The 16,377-nt window shown below is 53.0% G+C and overlaps 6 protein-coding genes across 6 annotated transcripts; 2 read left to right on the top strand and 4 right to left on the bottom strand.

Annotated features, from left to right (window-relative positions):
- Window positions 1-618: 618 nt before the first annotated feature.
- B0T26DRAFT_625109 (ankyrin repeat-containing domain protein) lies at window positions 619-1,092 on the bottom strand (the record flags this gene model as incomplete). Its single annotated transcript, XM_060436157.1, has 1 exon — window positions 619-1,092. A coding segment is annotated over one exon (474 nt), but the record flags the coding sequence as incomplete, so codon positions are not given.
- Window positions 1,093-2,577: 1,485 nt separating this feature from the next.
- On the bottom strand, window positions 2,578-2,742 carry B0T26DRAFT_623891 (uncharacterized protein; the record flags this gene model as incomplete). Its single annotated transcript, XM_060436127.1, has 1 exon — window positions 2,578-2,742. A coding segment is annotated over one exon (165 nt), but the record flags the coding sequence as incomplete, so codon positions are not given.
- A 1,073-nt stretch (window positions 2,743-3,815) lies between these two features.
- Window positions 3,816-4,674, bottom strand: B0T26DRAFT_654097 (uncharacterized protein; the record flags this gene model as incomplete). The annotated part of the gene is made up of 5 exons (XM_060438516.1): window positions 3,816-3,921; window positions 3,997-4,068; window positions 4,129-4,270; window positions 4,350-4,488; window positions 4,591-4,674. 5 exons carry the CDS (start codon window positions 4,672-4,674, stop codon window positions 3,816-3,818), a joined length of 543 nt encoding a protein of 180 aa, XP_060292657.1.
- Window positions 4,675-6,247: 1,573 nt separating this feature from the next.
- Window positions 6,248-8,271, top strand: B0T26DRAFT_721261 (S-adenosyl-L-methionine-dependent methyltransferase). The gene is made up of 9 exons (XM_060442534.1): window positions 6,248-6,585; window positions 6,662-6,699; window positions 6,760-6,845; window positions 6,907-6,929; window positions 6,986-7,115; window positions 7,189-7,226; window positions 7,285-7,322; window positions 7,387-7,524; window positions 7,581-8,271. The coding sequence occupies exons 1-9, from the start codon at window positions 6,472-6,474 to the stop codon at window positions 8,026-8,028; spliced, it is 1,053 nt and encodes a 350-aa protein (XP_060292656.1). The 5' UTR covers window positions 6,248-6,471; the 3' UTR covers window positions 8,029-8,271.
- Window positions 8,272-9,507: 1,236 nt separating this feature from the next.
- B0T26DRAFT_874448 (heterokaryon incompatibility protein-domain-containing protein) lies at window positions 9,508-11,723 on the top strand (the record flags this gene model as incomplete). The annotated part of the gene is made up of 3 exons (XM_060448036.1): window positions 9,508-9,947; window positions 10,027-11,108; window positions 11,166-11,723. Exons 1-3 carry the CDS (start codon window positions 9,572-9,574, stop codon window positions 11,721-11,723), a joined length of 2,016 nt encoding a protein of 671 aa, XP_060292655.1. The 5' UTR covers window positions 9,508-9,571.
- Window positions 11,724-12,523: 800 nt separating this feature from the next.
- Window positions 12,524-13,535, bottom strand: B0T26DRAFT_678786 (uncharacterized protein; the record flags this gene model as incomplete). Its single annotated transcript, XM_060440274.1, has 4 exons — window positions 12,524-12,551; window positions 12,760-12,965; window positions 13,100-13,474; window positions 13,509-13,535. 4 exons carry the CDS (start codon window positions 13,533-13,535, stop codon window positions 12,524-12,526), a joined length of 636 nt encoding a protein of 211 aa, XP_060292654.1.
- Between the last annotated feature and the right edge of the window lie 2,842 nt (window positions 13,536-16,377).

Genomic DNA, 16,377 nt, shown 5'->3' with positions numbered 1-16,377 from the left:
CATCGAGGGTACCGGCGAGCGTCTATTACCCTTTGCCTTTTGTAACTCCCTGTTTTCGGCTCCCAAGTTCTGCCATTTTCTGCCTCCTTGAGTCTTCTCAATAATCTTATAACCGCTAGACTAGTCGCTAGACTAGTAGTTGGGTCGGTGACGACCAGCAAATCCTTGGTGTTGTTTGTCTTTTTATTTGTTTTTTGCTCGTCTCTGCACCGCGGGTATTCAACTGCCCTGCTCTCCTTTTTGGACCGGACGTTATTTTACGCGTGCGGATTATCATGATTTGCTGCCTTTGGTCCATGTGTGGTGTGTGTAAGAAATTCGTTCTATCAAGATACGTCAATTATCGAGTTCCCCTGATAGTTCTCGACTTCCTTGAATCCTTTCACAACCCCTGCCCGTCCCCGGATACCACTTCTCGGCCGGGAAGTTCAAGACACAAAGTCGAAATGTGGACATCTGCCTGATGGTTCCCGAGCGCTGCACCTATTACTCTATTCTATCCCTTTCCGCATTCTGAAGAAGCTCAACAATCTTAGACCGCCTCAATCCCCTCAGAGCGGCAGTCTTTGGTGCTATCCCCTTTGAATTCTTAGCATCAGGATCAGCACCCGCTCGCAACAAGGCCCTCACGACTTCGGGATGGCCGTATTCCGCCGCCCACGACAGGGCCGTCCGCCCGGAAGAGTCTTCCCGTTCCAGATCCACCGCAGCGCCATCGTGGCGGTGCGCCGCCAACATTTCCACAATCTCCGGTGCGTTATTCTGGATCGCCCAGGCCAGCGGCGCCCACCCAGCGTCGTCCGGCTCGTCGACCCCCGGACATTTGCCCCTGAGCAGCACCCGCAACGTGTCCACGTGCCCGCGCTCGCACGCCCACGAGATGGCGTTCCGCCGGCTCTTGTCGCCGCTCGCCTTGTCCACCCGCCCGTCCCGTAGGAGCGCGCGCACCGCGCCCGTGCACCCGTCGCCTGCCGCCCTCGACAGCGGCGACCGGCCTTGGTTGTCCGGCAGGTTCGGGTCGGCCCTCCCGTCGCCGAGCAGCGCCTTCAGCGCGTCGTCCATCCCGTCGCCTGCGGCCCAGGACACGGCCGTGCGTCCCGTCTTGTCGCCGTGGTTGACGTCGACGGCCAGATGCCGAGCTAGCTACCTAACAATCTCGGGACTGCCGTCTCGAGCCGCCCAGATCAGCGGCGTGCTGCCCGGGTCGTCCTGCTCGTCGGCCCTGCAGCCTGCTTCGCCCAGGAGAGCCTGTACGACGTCCTTGTGCCCGTTTGAGCTCGCAAATGACAGGGCCGTGCGCCCGCGGTCCCCCTTTGCGTTCACGTCCGTCCAGTCGTCGGCCAAAAGAATCTTGACGCAATCGACATGTCCGTTCTTGCACGCGGCAGCCAAGGCCGTCTGCTTACCGGAGACCTCGGGCCGTGCGCTTGGATCGGCGCCCGCGCGGAGGGGCGTGCTGACGACCTTGCCGTGGCCCTACCCTGCTCCCCAGAATAAGGCAGCGTCGAGGTGGGTCTAAGGAACGGGCTGCTAGCTATCGAGGAAATGCTCCAGCATGCCGTGCAAGTTGAAAAAGGCTGCCAGGGTGATCTCGTCGAGGGCTCCAGGGACGCTCTGGTCCCCGGCTACCGCCTCGGTGGAGTGGAATCGCAGCCAATTAGTGCAGTTGGCACTATTGTAGTTGAGGAGTAGTCCAGCGGCATCCCTGAGCTCGGCGGGCGCTAATGCTTCGCACTCGGCAAAGTGCTCGGTCCAGTAGAGGGCGGCATAGGGGTAGAAGAGGTGCTTTGCGGCTATGAGCTGGCACGTGTCCTCGTCGAGCTCGCCCGTTTCCTTGAACATGCCGCCTGTGGCGAGCTCTTCGCTCTCGTCTTCCCAGAATGGCTTGCCCGATGCGGAGATGGCCGGACTGTCGTCTGGGTCTGAGGAGTCGACGGGAGAATTTATGGGGGAATTGACGGGGGACTCGACGAGACTGAACAAGTCGTCGCTGAAATCGTCGAGGAGGAGATATTGTATGCAAGCCGTGGCGATGGCCAGCGCGCATCCTTCCGTCTTGATAGTGGGATCTCGGATGGGAGCTTTACTTTCGCACTGGCGCGGTGCAGGATGAACTCCTTGGCTGAATGGTGTAAGAGCGAGACTCTGGAGTTTGAAACCCTGACTAGGGGCCCCAAGATATTCTGGAGAGTGCGCTGCATTCCTGTTTGGCAGTTTTCTTTGACGCTCTCGGCGGTGTGGTGACTGGGTCGATACTGAATGCCGTGTTGATCTCGTCAAGGGACAGCGGCCTTCAGCTGCCCAATATGAGCTTCAGCAGTTTGGAGGCTGCGTCAAGATGGCCCGGGGGGATGCTGGAGACGAATTCCATATAAGTCATCTCCAGGCTATGGCACACGAACAGGATGGAACGAGTGCGCTGCGTCATTCAACGGGTCAGATGCGAAAAGCGGCAGATGCGAAAAGCGGCAGATGTGTAGACGAGGTGTGACATGCCTGGTCTGAGTCGTCGTCACGAAGGACCTCGGATCGTATCCAGTCCACGAGTGCTCGTGCGTATTCCTTGACTTCCATGAATGACTTGCTGAACACGTCCGAAGGATATCCGTAAGTGTAGACACGGCAACCTGGAAGATGACCGGGCAACAAGTCCCTCAGCCATAGTGTACCATTCTCGTGCGTCCAGGTATTAAAGGGGTGTCCGTTCAGGCCATGTATATCGATGATGTCGACCGGATACTGCTCGTGATCGTTTGTGTCTGGGCTCAGGCTGGATGTTTCCCGCTCTGGAGGAACAACGGGGCTAGGAGAGATTTGCAACGCTGGAGCATCTGCGTCCGCTGCCCGTGGTCGCTTCGCGATCTTCCCGAACAGCTTCTTCATAGCTGTTGTTGCAACGGTTGGTGATCGAGAAGCTAGCGAGAGTGCTTTGTGCGTGGAAATTGGAACATTTCCCCCCCAGAGGAAGTTGGGCAAGAATCTGCGCAGAATATGCAGAGAGGGCGGTTATGCTGATGGCCGTGGGGCACAGACCACCCGGGAAAGTTAGGTGACGGTCCCCCAAGTCTGCAGCTGGCCCCCCATGAACAAGGGCCTTCGATTGGCTGACACCGAGGGCATATTAGTTATACAGCATCCCGCAGTGCGAGTCGACCAAGCCTACCTGGGCAGTCTCAGATGCCTGGACTAGTGTGCCCGGTCTCCTTTTTTCCCTCCTAACCCTTCTGAGCCCTACAGCCAATAGGGGCTGAGGAAGAGGGGGTGCAACGAATTAGAACACGGGGGGGGGCCGGGTTTAACCCTCGAACCAAGGGGATAACCCTTCAACCAAGGAGATAACCCTCCAACCAAGGAGATAACCCTCCAACCAAGGGGATGCCGTAGGTTGGGTCTCGGCGGACGGTGGACGGTAGACGGTGGACGGTGGTAAAGCGAATCAGAGCGTGCGATCCTATTTATCTTCAACTGAAGAAAATCTGCAGAGCGGCTGAACCCGATTGGAGGATCTGGCAGTGACCCCCGAGCCACTCACTGCCAGTGCATCTGGACTGACTTTGACCTCTTTCTATAATTAACACGCAGCCGTCAAGGCCGCTTGCTGCTTCTTTCTGCACTGTATTGAGGCTCTCCTGCTAGAGCACAGTCAATTTCGTAGCTTATTTTGCCCGCCAAGAAATGCGTTTGAAACACCATGATAACGACCCAAATGAACTCGGTGGAGGGGAGACAACTGAGTGCTATATACCACAACTCTGTTATATCGTAGCCAATGTGATATCCAAAGACATCATGACGGTGCCGGCCAAAGCATCTGTCTACCCGAGCGCTTGCATTATAGTCGGCCCAGTGTTAGCCCACGGCACACTTGGGGCTTCTAGAAGGTTGTCTCCGCGCAGAGCTGAGGCTGGGATAGTGTAGGTCCTGGCAGTCGATTAGACATTAACTTCATTACACAGGAGGGGAGGATATATAGCGAGAGACACTTACTCGCCGGACGAGTCCAGATCGATGCTTTTGAAGGAGCTCGATATCGCTTCAAACACGTCTTCAGACGACTCGGTTTCATCCCTGTAGAAGTAAGTTAGTACGGGTCATAACCCTAGTCTTGGGGGGCGGGGCCACTTGTACATCTTGTTCACAAGGATCAACAATTTCTCCTTGGGTTCGATGTCCTTGTGAGAGATCAACGACGCCAACTCATCAGGGCTTGATGCGCCACGGTCTAGGGCAGACGCGTCCACAACCCAAATAACGAGGTCAGGTGTCTTGCCTAATGCGTGCAATGATTAGAATATGGCCCCGTAGACATTAAAGCTAAGTATGCTAGGGAGAGAGGGATCAGTGCTTACCGTTGACAATTGTGATGGTGGTGGATGGGGCATAAAACGTCTTGGCCAGCTTGTGCTGCTCGAAGAAGGGAACAATATCGACATATTTTCTGGTGCCGGAGCTCTCAAGCTGTTGGAGAAGACTGAGATCCATCCCGCACTAGCCAGCCGCCAAGCGATAGTTAGCAAGATGAGATGAAATTCTGAAATTCACGGCGCGGTGCGATTGAAGTTAGTGAGCAACCTAAATCAGATGACGTACTTTATACAGCAGGCTGCCCACCAGCGTCTTCTTGCCCACGCCGGGTTGGCCAAACACTGCCAGTGTCTTAGAGTTGGATGGCATGCTTGTTACGGGACGAGCCAGATCCCGGTCAGCCAGCTCGGCCAAGCCTCGAAGCTGTGGATGCCGATTTTTGAGTTTTGGGTTGGTGCGGGTTCAAGAGATGGAAGCGGGGTTTGAACGGGTAGCCCCCGCCTGATCCCTCAGAGACCCACCACACCCTCGTCAGGTTGTAAAAGAATGTGTGGCTGCGATCGCGACCAAGCCCTCTAGGCGATGCACCACTAACTTGGGCAGACTGTATTTGGTCTAGTCAGAGTGGCTCTAAGAAGCGCGTTGGCTCTTGGCGGGAGATTTTGCTTCCAGTGTGGCGGGAGGCCCGTGATTCTCACCTTCCCGAGCGGTCCTTCCCATGTGGTCAAAGAGGTCGGGTCATAATACAATCTAATATTTCTAGGAGGCGGGTGAGGTACAAAAAATGAACGGCGTTCCGTATGGCCCGGGCCTTGTAATTAGAAAAAGGGTACTGAGGACGAATGGAAAGAAACCTGCACCACCAATAAGGTTGTTGCCTATTCCATATCGATCCTAGTAGCAATTTCAATCAAGTCACACACAAACACATAAACTAAGAGCTTTGATCAGGGCACCCCATCCAAAAAATCAGGGCACCCTACTCGGGGTCCTTGGCACCTGCCAACACAGGGACAGCTTTTAATATGGCAGAACGCCGTATTACATGGCAACCACCTACCCGGCTACCGAGCACTATGAAAGACCGGCGAAGTCATATAACATTATATACGCTTTCAAATACGAAGGCCTTGGTGCGGGCCTTGGTGCACGCAGTTGGTGTTTTGAGACTCGAGAATAACACATCGTCAACGTACCTGCTTCAAAGTTGTTGACCCGGGAGCCCGCCCGGGCTGCATGTTACGCGCATGGGCGGCGGGATGGTGGTTCAGAATTTTACCGTCCTAAATTAGGCCCTGAGTATCACAACTGCTAACAGGCGCCAAGAATGCAAAGTAGGGTGCCTGATTTCTAGACGGGGTGCCCTGATCAAAGCTCTAAACTAATACAGGTAATTGGCAATTTAGTAATTAGTTCGATAGTAGGTTCTAATTAAGAGCTAAAGAAAAGGCTTCGAGCCAAAAGCACCCGTCCATGTAACTCCAAGCCAAGCCTTTTACATCGTAGATAGTCACTGATATACATAGAACTAGTTTGCGCTGTTTGTTTGGAAAGGAAAAAGAAAGAAGGATGCGATACGGATATTGTTTTAGGTATGCGGCTCAAATGCTCAGGGTACGTAGTAATTCCCTATCCAAGTGTCTAGCAATCCTCGGCTAGGTACGGAAGTACGGAGTCATGAACTCGGCGGAACATTCCAACCAGGTTAGGTACTAATTAATTGCAGCCTCATTCAGTTTATCAATCTGCACCTAATTGCATACGCCGAAGCTATCTTCAGCGCGTCCGCGTCATTGTGATTTGCTGCAGACTGTGACTGGGCTCTGCATGTACATCTGCAGCCGAATCTGTGTTGGGACGCTGTTGCAGTTTTCCCTCGCAGTCGGTCGCCCGACAAGTCCAGCGAGGGTCAACTAGTGGGGCCAGCCGCAACCAAACGGCATTCCGGGGATGCACCAGCACCTTACCCTCGTCTTTGTTGTGTAATAACCTGGAAAGTACTCTCTCTCGTGCTTGGGTTACCCCTCATCATAAAATGCGTAACGCTCATCATGAAATGCCTCCACGCCCCCGCACCCCAAGCACTGATGCCATACTTGACTTGACTTGACACACAGATACTTCAGTTGTTCAACAAGACAAGTCACGAAAGGTAATTAAGCTATCATGGCATCACCTCTGGCGACCCACGAGGCCGGTCCTGCGTCGTCGCCCCCGGCAGCGCCTGCAGTGGCGGCAGCAACACCGCAGGCTGAGGGCCCGATTGAGGTCGAACCCGAGGTACGTCAATCAACCAACCAATCAACCACGCCCTCTAGTCACAGTGACAAAGAACTGACGAATTTTGTCTTGCCAGAGCACGGACGAGGCCGACTCCTCTTATGGAGATCAGGTGTAAAATACACCGCGCCTCTTTTCGACGACTGGCTGTCTGGGCCGCTGACCTGGGCGCAGAACTACTTTCACGGCGTCCTTGACCTCGAGCCTGGTCAACTACCCCATCGAGCATGGCAGGCAATACCATGCCTACCGCGCGGGCTGTACGATTTGAATGCCCAGACTCGATTGAAAATCATCGTTTGCTGACTTGGAACGTGCTAGCTTACCCCTTGCCCAACGACGAGGTGAGTCAATTCGAACAGCACTCCGACAAGATCGTCTGGTTAACAGCCACTCCTAGCCTGAACTCGAGCGCCTCGACATGACTCACCAGCTTATGCTTGCTGGCCTCAACGGAAGGCTGTATCTTGCCCCTGTCGACATGGAAAAGGTGCAGTCGATTCTCGATGTCGGCACGGGGACAGGCATCTGTGAGTTTCGTTGCTGCCAAACACGTTGTCTCTTCTCTAGGCCTTCTTGACTCATGCATCGCCTATTTCTCAGGGGCCATTGAGATGGGCGACAGGTTTCCCAATGCCGAGGTAATGTTGGCTCTACTGGTCTTGCTGTGCGCACTGCGCTGACTGCGCTGTCCGTCAGGTCCTCGGCAACGATCTCAGTGCCATCCAGCCGCATTGGTAAGTAGCTGATCACAGCCCATAGTTTAATTCCGGGAGGCTCCAGACTGAACAGCAGCGGCAGGATCCCTCCCAACGTCAAATTCGAAATCGACGACGTCGAAAGCCCCTGGGTCTACAGCAAGCCCTTTGACTTCATCTTCAGCCGCTACATGGCCGGCAGCATCCTAAACTGGCCCGCGTTTGTCCAGAACGTCCACGAGTGATTGCCTTCCCGACTCGTTCCCTCAAAACATAGCTCTCTGACAAGACGCACAGCAACCTTGCACCCGGCGGGTGGGCCGAATTCCAAGACTACGACGGCGAGTGGTACTCGGGCGACGGGTCGCTGACCGCATCGCACGCGACGCGCACGTGGATGAACGGGCTGATCGAGGCGGGCAACAAGCTAGGGCGGGACCCGCAACCGGGCGGGAAGCTCGAGGGCTGGGCGCGCGCGGCCGGCTTCGCCAACGTCGCCCACCGCCGCTTCAAGTTCCCCATCGGGCCGTGGGCCCGCGACCCCCACCTCAAGCGCGTCGGCCTGTGGAACATCACCCAGGTCCTCGAGGGCCTCGAGGCCTTCTCCCTGCGCCTGTACTGCGACGTGCTCGGCTGGAAGGAGGACGAGGTCGTCGTGCTGCTGGCTAATGTGCGCAACGAGCTGAAGAGCGGCAAGATCCATGCGCACGTTGAGCTGCATGTTGTCTATGGGCAGAAGGAGTAACCATCGTAGATGGTCGTCATATCTCATGTGCAGGGCAAGATCGAGTTGGCTGCGAGTGCTCTCTTTCATCCAGAACCAAGTTTCAAAGCTCAGACACGCAGTTGCCACCGAGCAATTATCTCAAACCAATCAAAAGATCACAATTAGCCAGTGTACATAACAGATAGCGAACCTGGAAGTCACGAAATAATGGCAATAATTAGATAATGAGGATTTAGCCATTGTTTGCAGGGTCAATATGGTTTTTTTTTTGGGGGGGCGGGGGGGGGCGGCATTTCCACGATGGAGCGGACGCCCGTCAGAACAGAACATTTCCGATACCACAGAGATTGCGACCTAGCGGCCTAATCAAGCGTGCACTGGCCACTCACTCAATAGCGTCGTGTGGCCGTGATCCAGTAGGATCTGCTTCTGAGACCCGACAGAACGGCTCGGCCGCCTGAGGAGACGCCGGATATGCACCTGCGCAATTTCGAGCTTGCTTGATAGGCAGAGACAATTACCGGCGGCACACCTCAACTTGGGTTCTCGCTGCCTAAACTGCGGGTTGGGCTCACCAGGCCGATTTAGAACCAGTCCATGATTGCAAATCGGGTGGTGACTGGTGATTTTTGGCTTCCCCACATCGCACTTCATGCACGTCGCTGCAGGCTCCGAGAAGCTAGTTATGGAGTGATACACGATCATTCCCCGCAGCGCTCAAGCAAGAGAGAGGCAAGGCCGACTCGGATATATGAGGGCCTGCCCATGTTCCCCCTCAGTGGTCTGAACACACTCAATCTAGGTAGTAGCTAGGCACTCTTCTCAATCTTGGTCGCCTTCAATCATTTCGTACGGCAACTCATCAAGCAACGAATTCCCAAGGCTCGCATCGGCACATACCGTGCGATACAAATGCCTATTCTACTACATTTAAGCAACGACACTGACCAGGCACCTTTCTAACGCCGGCATAAATGGCCTGCGCTATTTCAAACAAGCCCATCGATGCTGCCAAATGCGCCAAATGCGCCAAATGCGGTTACAACAATATCACGGGAGCTGAGACGTGCGCAAATTTCGACTGTGGAGAGCTTTGGTCGGGGAGCTAGTTGACAGCGAGTTTCTGTTTTTGTGTTCCCTTTCTTTCTTTTTGAAACTTGTAGGTTTGTTATTATTCTTGAGGATTCTTTGTCTTTCCAAATTGAGTAAAACATTACGGCCTACTAGGAGCCTCACCTCCCGCTAGTTATCTGCCACTTGTCCCACCAAAACCCAAGACGAAAACGTGCCTAGGAAAGACAAATGAGTCCAAGTGTTGTTATGTGGCACCGTGCGTGCTCCTTTGGACATATCGAGTACCCGCACGGAGTGCATCAGACGCCGACAGGAGGACGTGCAGGCATCCACTCAGTGCCTGCCTCTTCAGGCAGTAGCAAAGTAAATCCACGTGCACACAAAATAGCTCCATTTCCCCTCTCGATTGCCTTCTTTTTTTTTGCGCTTACTTCAGATTTTGCAATCTTCACCCATTTCTTGCCACATCAACCTCTATATTCGCGCAATGATTTGTTCCATATGTCGAGCTGGTCTTTGGGGCGCAGTATCTAAACAAGGCCCGGCAGCTTCGCCACCGTCTTTTGTGAGCCTCCACTCGACATTCAAGGATTTCAAACACTCCATCGACCAAGGATGCCATTTCTGCAACAGCTTATGGGACGGTTTAACGTCCCGCCAACAGGGATTACTTTTGCAGGATGTCAAGTTCCACGCACAACCCGAAATCTCCGCAAATGTGTACCAGTTCCGCGGTGTGACCCGACCCGGGCAGAGCTGCCTTAAAATTACTTACAATTTGTCTGCCACCGGAATCGAAGGTTTTCAGAAAACGGGTGTCTCTAAAATAAATCAGGTTCAATTCTATCTTGAACCCACTCCTGGTACGATAGCTGTCCCGAGTCCCATCGGTACTCTCTCGTGCTGCGAAGGAAAACCATGAGCTGAATGCATAATTACCAGGTGACAGCATCATGAGCAGCCAAATCCTTGGCTCAAGTACAGACTCCAAGCAAACACTCTCACAAGCGAGGTCTTGGATTGAAGACTGCAGTGCTCACCACGACAATTGCAAAGCGGCCGCGCCAAACAGAGACTGGTATCCCACCCGCCTCCTGGACTTGGATCAGCAGGAGTCACCGGAGCAGAATATACGATTGATTGAAACTAACCAGACGCCCCCCTCGGGTCACTACATGACGCTCACCCACTGTTGGGGCTCCGTCAAGCAGCTGTCACTTAACCGGGATACTTACTCTGAGCTGACGGCTGGATACCATGTGGCGTCTTTGCCGCAGCTCTATCGGGATGCCGTGTATGTCTGCAAAGCGCTAGATATTCGATACCTCTGGATTGATCCCCTCTGCATCATTCAGGACCAATTAGACGCCGAGGACTGGAAACACGAAGCATCGACCATGCACGAAGTCTATTCAAATGCGTTTTGCAACATCTCGGCAACGGTCGCCAAAGACTGCTCGGAATCCATCTTCAATTCCAGAGATCCCGACACCCTCGTCCCTAGGACTATCGAACTCCCCATCTCTGATGAAGAGGACGAGAGCCTCAAAATTCAGTCGTTCATCATTTACGATCCCCAGCTTTGGACGTCGCAAGTGTCCAAGGAGTTGGTCAACACCAGGGGATGGGTGCTCCAGGAGCGATTCCTATCTCCTCGCATCCTCCACTTTGGACAGCAGCAGGTCTTCTGGGAATGCTTTGAGAAGGATGCCGCCGAGGCACATCCAAGTGTTCTTCCCGACAGTCTGACCAAATTGTTAGGCGCTCGGTTCAAGATCCTCAATCCAAAAGCGGCGCTGCCTGATAGCTCAATGAACTATACCGCCTTTGATTACAATTCAATATTATCCCTGGTCTGGTCCCGCATTGTGGACCTGTACTCGGAATGCAAGCTGACATATCCCGGCGACAAACTCATTGCGATATCAGGCCTCGCAAAGCGAATATCCACGGTTCTTCAAGACGAGTACGTCGCCGGGATGTGGCGCCGCAACCTCGAAAACGAACTGCTCTGGGCTGTTACCGTCGCCAACCGGAGGGGTTTGACGTTCAGAGCTACAGAATACCGCGCCCCAACTTAGTCTTGGGCGTCGGTCGACGGCAAACTCATGTTGGGCTCTGCTAGACTAGGGTCTCCCTTGATTAAAGTCGAAGATTGGAACCTCACATACACAACCCCTGATACCACGGGCGGCATATCCGGCGGATGGCTTCGTCTCGCTGGGGTCCTGATGGGGATGAAGCTCAACCGAAACCCTCCCTCCACACAAGTTGGAAACGAGTGGAATATGACCTTGGAGAGTGTGGAAATTACTATCCAGCATGATAAGGTCAAACAGCTTGAGCCACATGTTATTCTCGACCTCGACGACGACGAGTTTTGCAAGGAAAACAATGACGGGTGCTTGTTTGCCATGCCTGCTCGGTCACCAGAGGGTGCCGCCAATGGCACAGCCATGTACATTTTGCTCTTCAAGCTGGTTTGCAAAGACACTGCGACGTACGAGCGGATCGGTCTCGCGAGGGCGTGGAGTGAGGGCATGAAGCTGAAGATACTAGGACTCGACAGGAGCCCAGAGAAGCCGCAGCCGCCTTGTCTGCAGTACCGCGACGGCAGGCATTCCATTCGCGTTATCTGAGAGGGGACTAGTGGTTTCGTAGATGGAAATCTGTATTCCATTTGTTTCCAATCTATGCGTCTTGACGGTTAAGTTTCCTACCGATAAAAAGCTCACCTATAATAGTTTACACGACTCTGCCGAAAACAACAAAAACAACAGGGCCGCATCCGCAGCCCTGTCGTCAAGTACATCTTTGAGACTCCCGAGCTGGAGGGCGGCAATATCTGGGCAAGGAAGGTGAACAATGTTGATGTGCAATGGGTGAAGACTATATTGGCTACCTTAGCCATGATGTGGAGAAGGAAAGGAAACAAGCAAGAGGCAATGATCTGGGTGACTGAATATAAGCAAGTCCGGTTAGCCCGTGCCTAGGAGTAGGAACAGCAGGCACCCAGATCACTATGCCGCTTGTTGACATCCGACCGACCATGAGACAAGCGACAGGAGGTTCAGGGCAACAGGGTCAAAGGCCGCAAAACAATCGCGCTCGTGGAGGCACGAGCCTTGTCCAGTCGATTCCGATGCAGCTGAAACGTGCTGGGGTCCAAGGAGAATGGTTTCCTTTATCAACTTCGCCGCGGAGTGAAGTGGGAGACGGTTTTGTTTTTGTTTCCACTAATCTCTTTGTTGCTGTTGCCCCGCGATTCACAACGCAGATGAGAGAGAGACTTGGTTCCCGCCAAAGCAAGGCACAGCTAGGCGAGGCTAGTTCCAGGTTTCAAGTGTATTGAGTTATTTGAGTGCTGTATTCGGTACCTCACCCTTCTTTACCTTACAGGACCTTGGTGAAAGGGGCAAAAGGTGTTAAAACCTTCGTTTCACTGCGAGAAACAATTACCGTAGTTCCTGCCCACCCCGTTCAGACAACGAAATTAATCCTCAATCTCATCGGTAACTCAACAAGGTCGCACTTGAAACACGGTAATTTTAAGCCACGGCCGTATGTTAAGTAAATCGTTCAGCGCTAGTAGTTCTGCATTCACCAAACTCATCTAGCCCCTCGAGTCGGGTAGCTGGGTTCAATAACAGCCCGTTAGGAATCATCATGTCGTACCTCCCGCTGTCATCATCCTTGATCGGTACCGGCTTCGGCATGTTTGCGAGCCTGCTGGTGAAGCCTCGAGGTCGTAGCAGCCCCGAGACCCTAGCGGCCTTGACAGCCTTGCTGGTACCATCGCTCAGTCCGCCAATCTCGTCGCCAAACTCCTCCCAGAACAAACGCGCCAAGTCACGGTAGTCCTCGTACCTAATCCAGCCATTCTTCAAGTGCAATTTGCTCATCAGATTTTGCACCGAATGAAGGTTTGTACCAGAGGGACCAATCTCCGCCTCAGCCCAATAAATGACGCCAACCACATGACACGACTCTTCCTCCACTATGATGTTGCAATCACCAAAGTCCTAGTGTAGAGGACCATGGGAAGGGACAAGATGCTGGGTAGGGACGCCAGCGTGTTGCGGATTATCGGGTGAAACCGGTCGGGCAGGCTGACGAGTAAGATCTGCAGCTCGGTCTCGAACGTCTCAGCCATGCGATCGCGGGAGGATTGGTTCACCTTCTGTAGCGCCTTCCACGCCAGAGCAAAGAACCTGCGGCAAGTCGAATCAGCGTAGCCGAGAGACTTGAGGCGGAACTGGACGATCTGGCCAAGGCCCTCTCCTGCGTAAACCGTGTACGAGCAGTCTCCCTGCACCGCGACTGGAACGATTTGGTCGCTGCCGACGAGCTCCTTGGCCAATGCGCCGCACGTTTCGCGGCGCACCGAGGTCTGTGAGAAAAAAAATCGCGATCTCGTCGTCGACAGCATATTCCTGGCTCTCCGAAGCCATAGCGTTCTGTGCGTGTATTGCTAGAGCAGGTTCTGTCGGAAAATCAGACTGTCCGTCTTGTGGTAGACTAGGAAGAGATGTACTGTGACTGTCCTGCCATCCCGCCTTTTCACAGTCCAGCGAATGCTCTATTTGTGCTACTGGGCCGTGCGAGAAACGAGTTTCTGACAAAGCGCCATACCCGATTTGGAATGACGCCCTTGCCTACTATACTGTGCGACAAAATGCCTGAAGTCGTGCCCTGTCAAAGGCGGAGTTCATCTACTGTATTTTCGGTGCCTGGAGCGGAACAAATCGCCTTCTTTGTGCCAGTCACCAGCGCCCGTACACATAATCCCTACCTAGGACTAACCATTCCAACTTAACTATTACCAGGCCTGAAAGGGGGGCCCTACAACAGAGGAGGCACCTTAATCATGTTAAAGATGCAACAGTTCCGCGCGAAATAAATGACTGCTTAAACAGATATTTGCAACAATCGGTTTTCCTACCAACATAATTACAGTCGTCGCACAAGGCATGGATAAAACACAGTAACCAAAGCATCACACTGTCTTGTACGTGATCGAAGTTGACAGCGCATTGAATTGTCTGGCCAAATAGATTTCAAAGGACAGAATAGAACGCTTCCTTATACTCGTCGAGAGAAGGCAGGGGAAGTGTTGTAATCAGCCCGAAATGAGGGCATTCCGAATGAAGTGAGGGCATTCCGAGGCCAAGAATGAAGGAAAAATAAAGAATGAAGGAAGTACAGAGGCATGCTAACCAGGGCCTGGAAAATGTGGTTCAATTCCATGAAAAGTGGGTCAATTCCAGGCGACACACTGCTAGAGCCACAACACTCTGTTGGAGCCAAAATACAAATGAAAAGACACTCCGTTGCGCCAAAAACACTATTGGAAGGGAGCTTTCCAGGCAAAGGGAGCCCCCCTTCTCTCTTAGCCACCTGGCGACAGGTACCTAGGAAAGGAAGGAGGTTTTACTTGTTCAGAACCTGAAAAAAGAGAGGAACGGTTACGACTCGAAGACACGACCACCTGACTGGTACAACGGGAGTCCCGGTCACAGGTTACGGGGAGTTACATTGAGTAAATGAGTTAACTGTCTATCTATTCTATCGGCGCGGGTGCGATGCAGGAAGAGTCCTTATCTAGGTAAATAGCTAGAAAGGAAGGAAGAAAGCCGGCTTTCGTTGACTAAAAAGCCGCGGGCGTTGAGAGAGGAAGTCGCGGACCTTCAATGACAGTATGTTGGGCCGTTTGGACTTTGTTGTTGCCATTCGATCTATTTTGTAAAGATAAACATAATGGCCGGGCAAGGCCTTTTCTGCCCCAAAGCGACTCATTCGCCGGGACGGCTATGTTAAAGGAACATGCTGTTTGGCGCGTCTGTGTGACGAACCTGGTTCGTACTGGACCAGCTGCAGAAGGCAGGCGCCTCAGGCAAGATTGGGGGCCCCGCTTGTCGAGAGCCAATCAGACGGTGCCCGGTGCCAAGAAGGGTCTTGGCACCAGGCAAATGGCCCGGCACGCTAGCAGTGCCCGGCGCCAGGCAGCTCCTTCCTGCCGGGCAAGTAAGAGCGCAGCTCTTACTGGCCCGCCATAATTAAATAAATACGATGACCGTGTCCACGGTCTTAGATAGTTCTTGCTTGGTTCTTCAAGCAAGCAATACACATTCGCTGCACTCATACACTTTGAGTGGCATTCCGATTTGACTGTATTACCCGTGCGATAGGAGCTTGCCCTTTGTTCTATCTTCATAATTACCAACCCCAGCATTCTGTGGAGCCCGTGCTCCCTTACAGACAGACGACCCTAACAGTCGAGTGGTTTGTAATAGTCTGTTGTGTTGGACTGGAAAAGGCGGATTTAATCGTCTTGCAGCTAAAAGGTGAATCTTTCCCCCAACAAGCCTCTGTCGCTGAATTAACATGCTTAAGGTAACATGTTCTACGAACTTCCTCCCCATCCAGGCATAGCAGCTTTACAAGGGGCCTCCTGCGGCTTCGGTGACAGCTCGCGTAACTTGCTCCGCAGGTACGGACTACCCGAGTCAATGGATCCGACCGAGTCCAGACTGGCATTCGGTCGTACCGGGGCCTATTGCAGAGTGGAGCCTGATCGCAACGAGGGTCCTCTAAGCCGGATTGGCTTAATTACATGATGAATTGAGGGTTACGTTGTCTTCCTGCTTGAACGGTTGTTAGATGTGAGTAATACTACGCTTTATTTATTTGGAGTACGTATTACCGCTTCTATACTCATATAGTGGAAGTCGATATTGTGTTGTACACGATAGGGTTTAGGGTTCTCAACGGTGTAGATGATGTGATTAATGTGACAACGGTGTAGATGATGTCATGATTAATGTGATGCGTGGACTTCAAGGTTGAAATCGACTAGACTAATTATGTCTAACTGCATCCTTAAGGCACACTGGTAGGGTAGGGAATACGAGGACGGTTGGGCACGTGGTGCAGAGGTCTAATTGCTACGAAACTATGGTTTTGATGGTAAATGGTAACTATCTATTTTCGCAATTCGTCTTCATATCAATTACAACTCTTTGGAATACAAGGGAGATTGGGGGAGCCTGCACATCACTGCTAGGTAATTACCTAGGAACTTGTTAGCGGCCGTCGGGAAACATGCCCAGTTTCGCTTGACATTGATAACAAACAGACCACTAGTTATGTAACTACTCGGGGCTGAATGAAAATGAGTTCGGGTCGAAGCGAGCGGAACACGGCGATCTTTATCCCTGTGCTGACGCTGACCCCCCTGGGCGGAGTGGCATCGCAGTGGATTCCACATTGGGCAGGGGTCAGTTTTTGGGGAGC

This window comes from Lasiosphaeria miniovina (genome assembly GCF_030549165.1).
Source record: "Lasiosphaeria miniovina strain SMH2392-1A chromosome Unknown B0T26scaffold_6, whole genome shotgun sequence".
Classification (NCBI taxonomy): domain Eukaryota; kingdom Fungi; phylum Ascomycota; class Sordariomycetes; order Sordariales; family Lasiosphaeriaceae; genus Lasiosphaeria; species Lasiosphaeria miniovina.
This window is presented reverse-complemented; position numbering and strand designations above follow the sequence as displayed.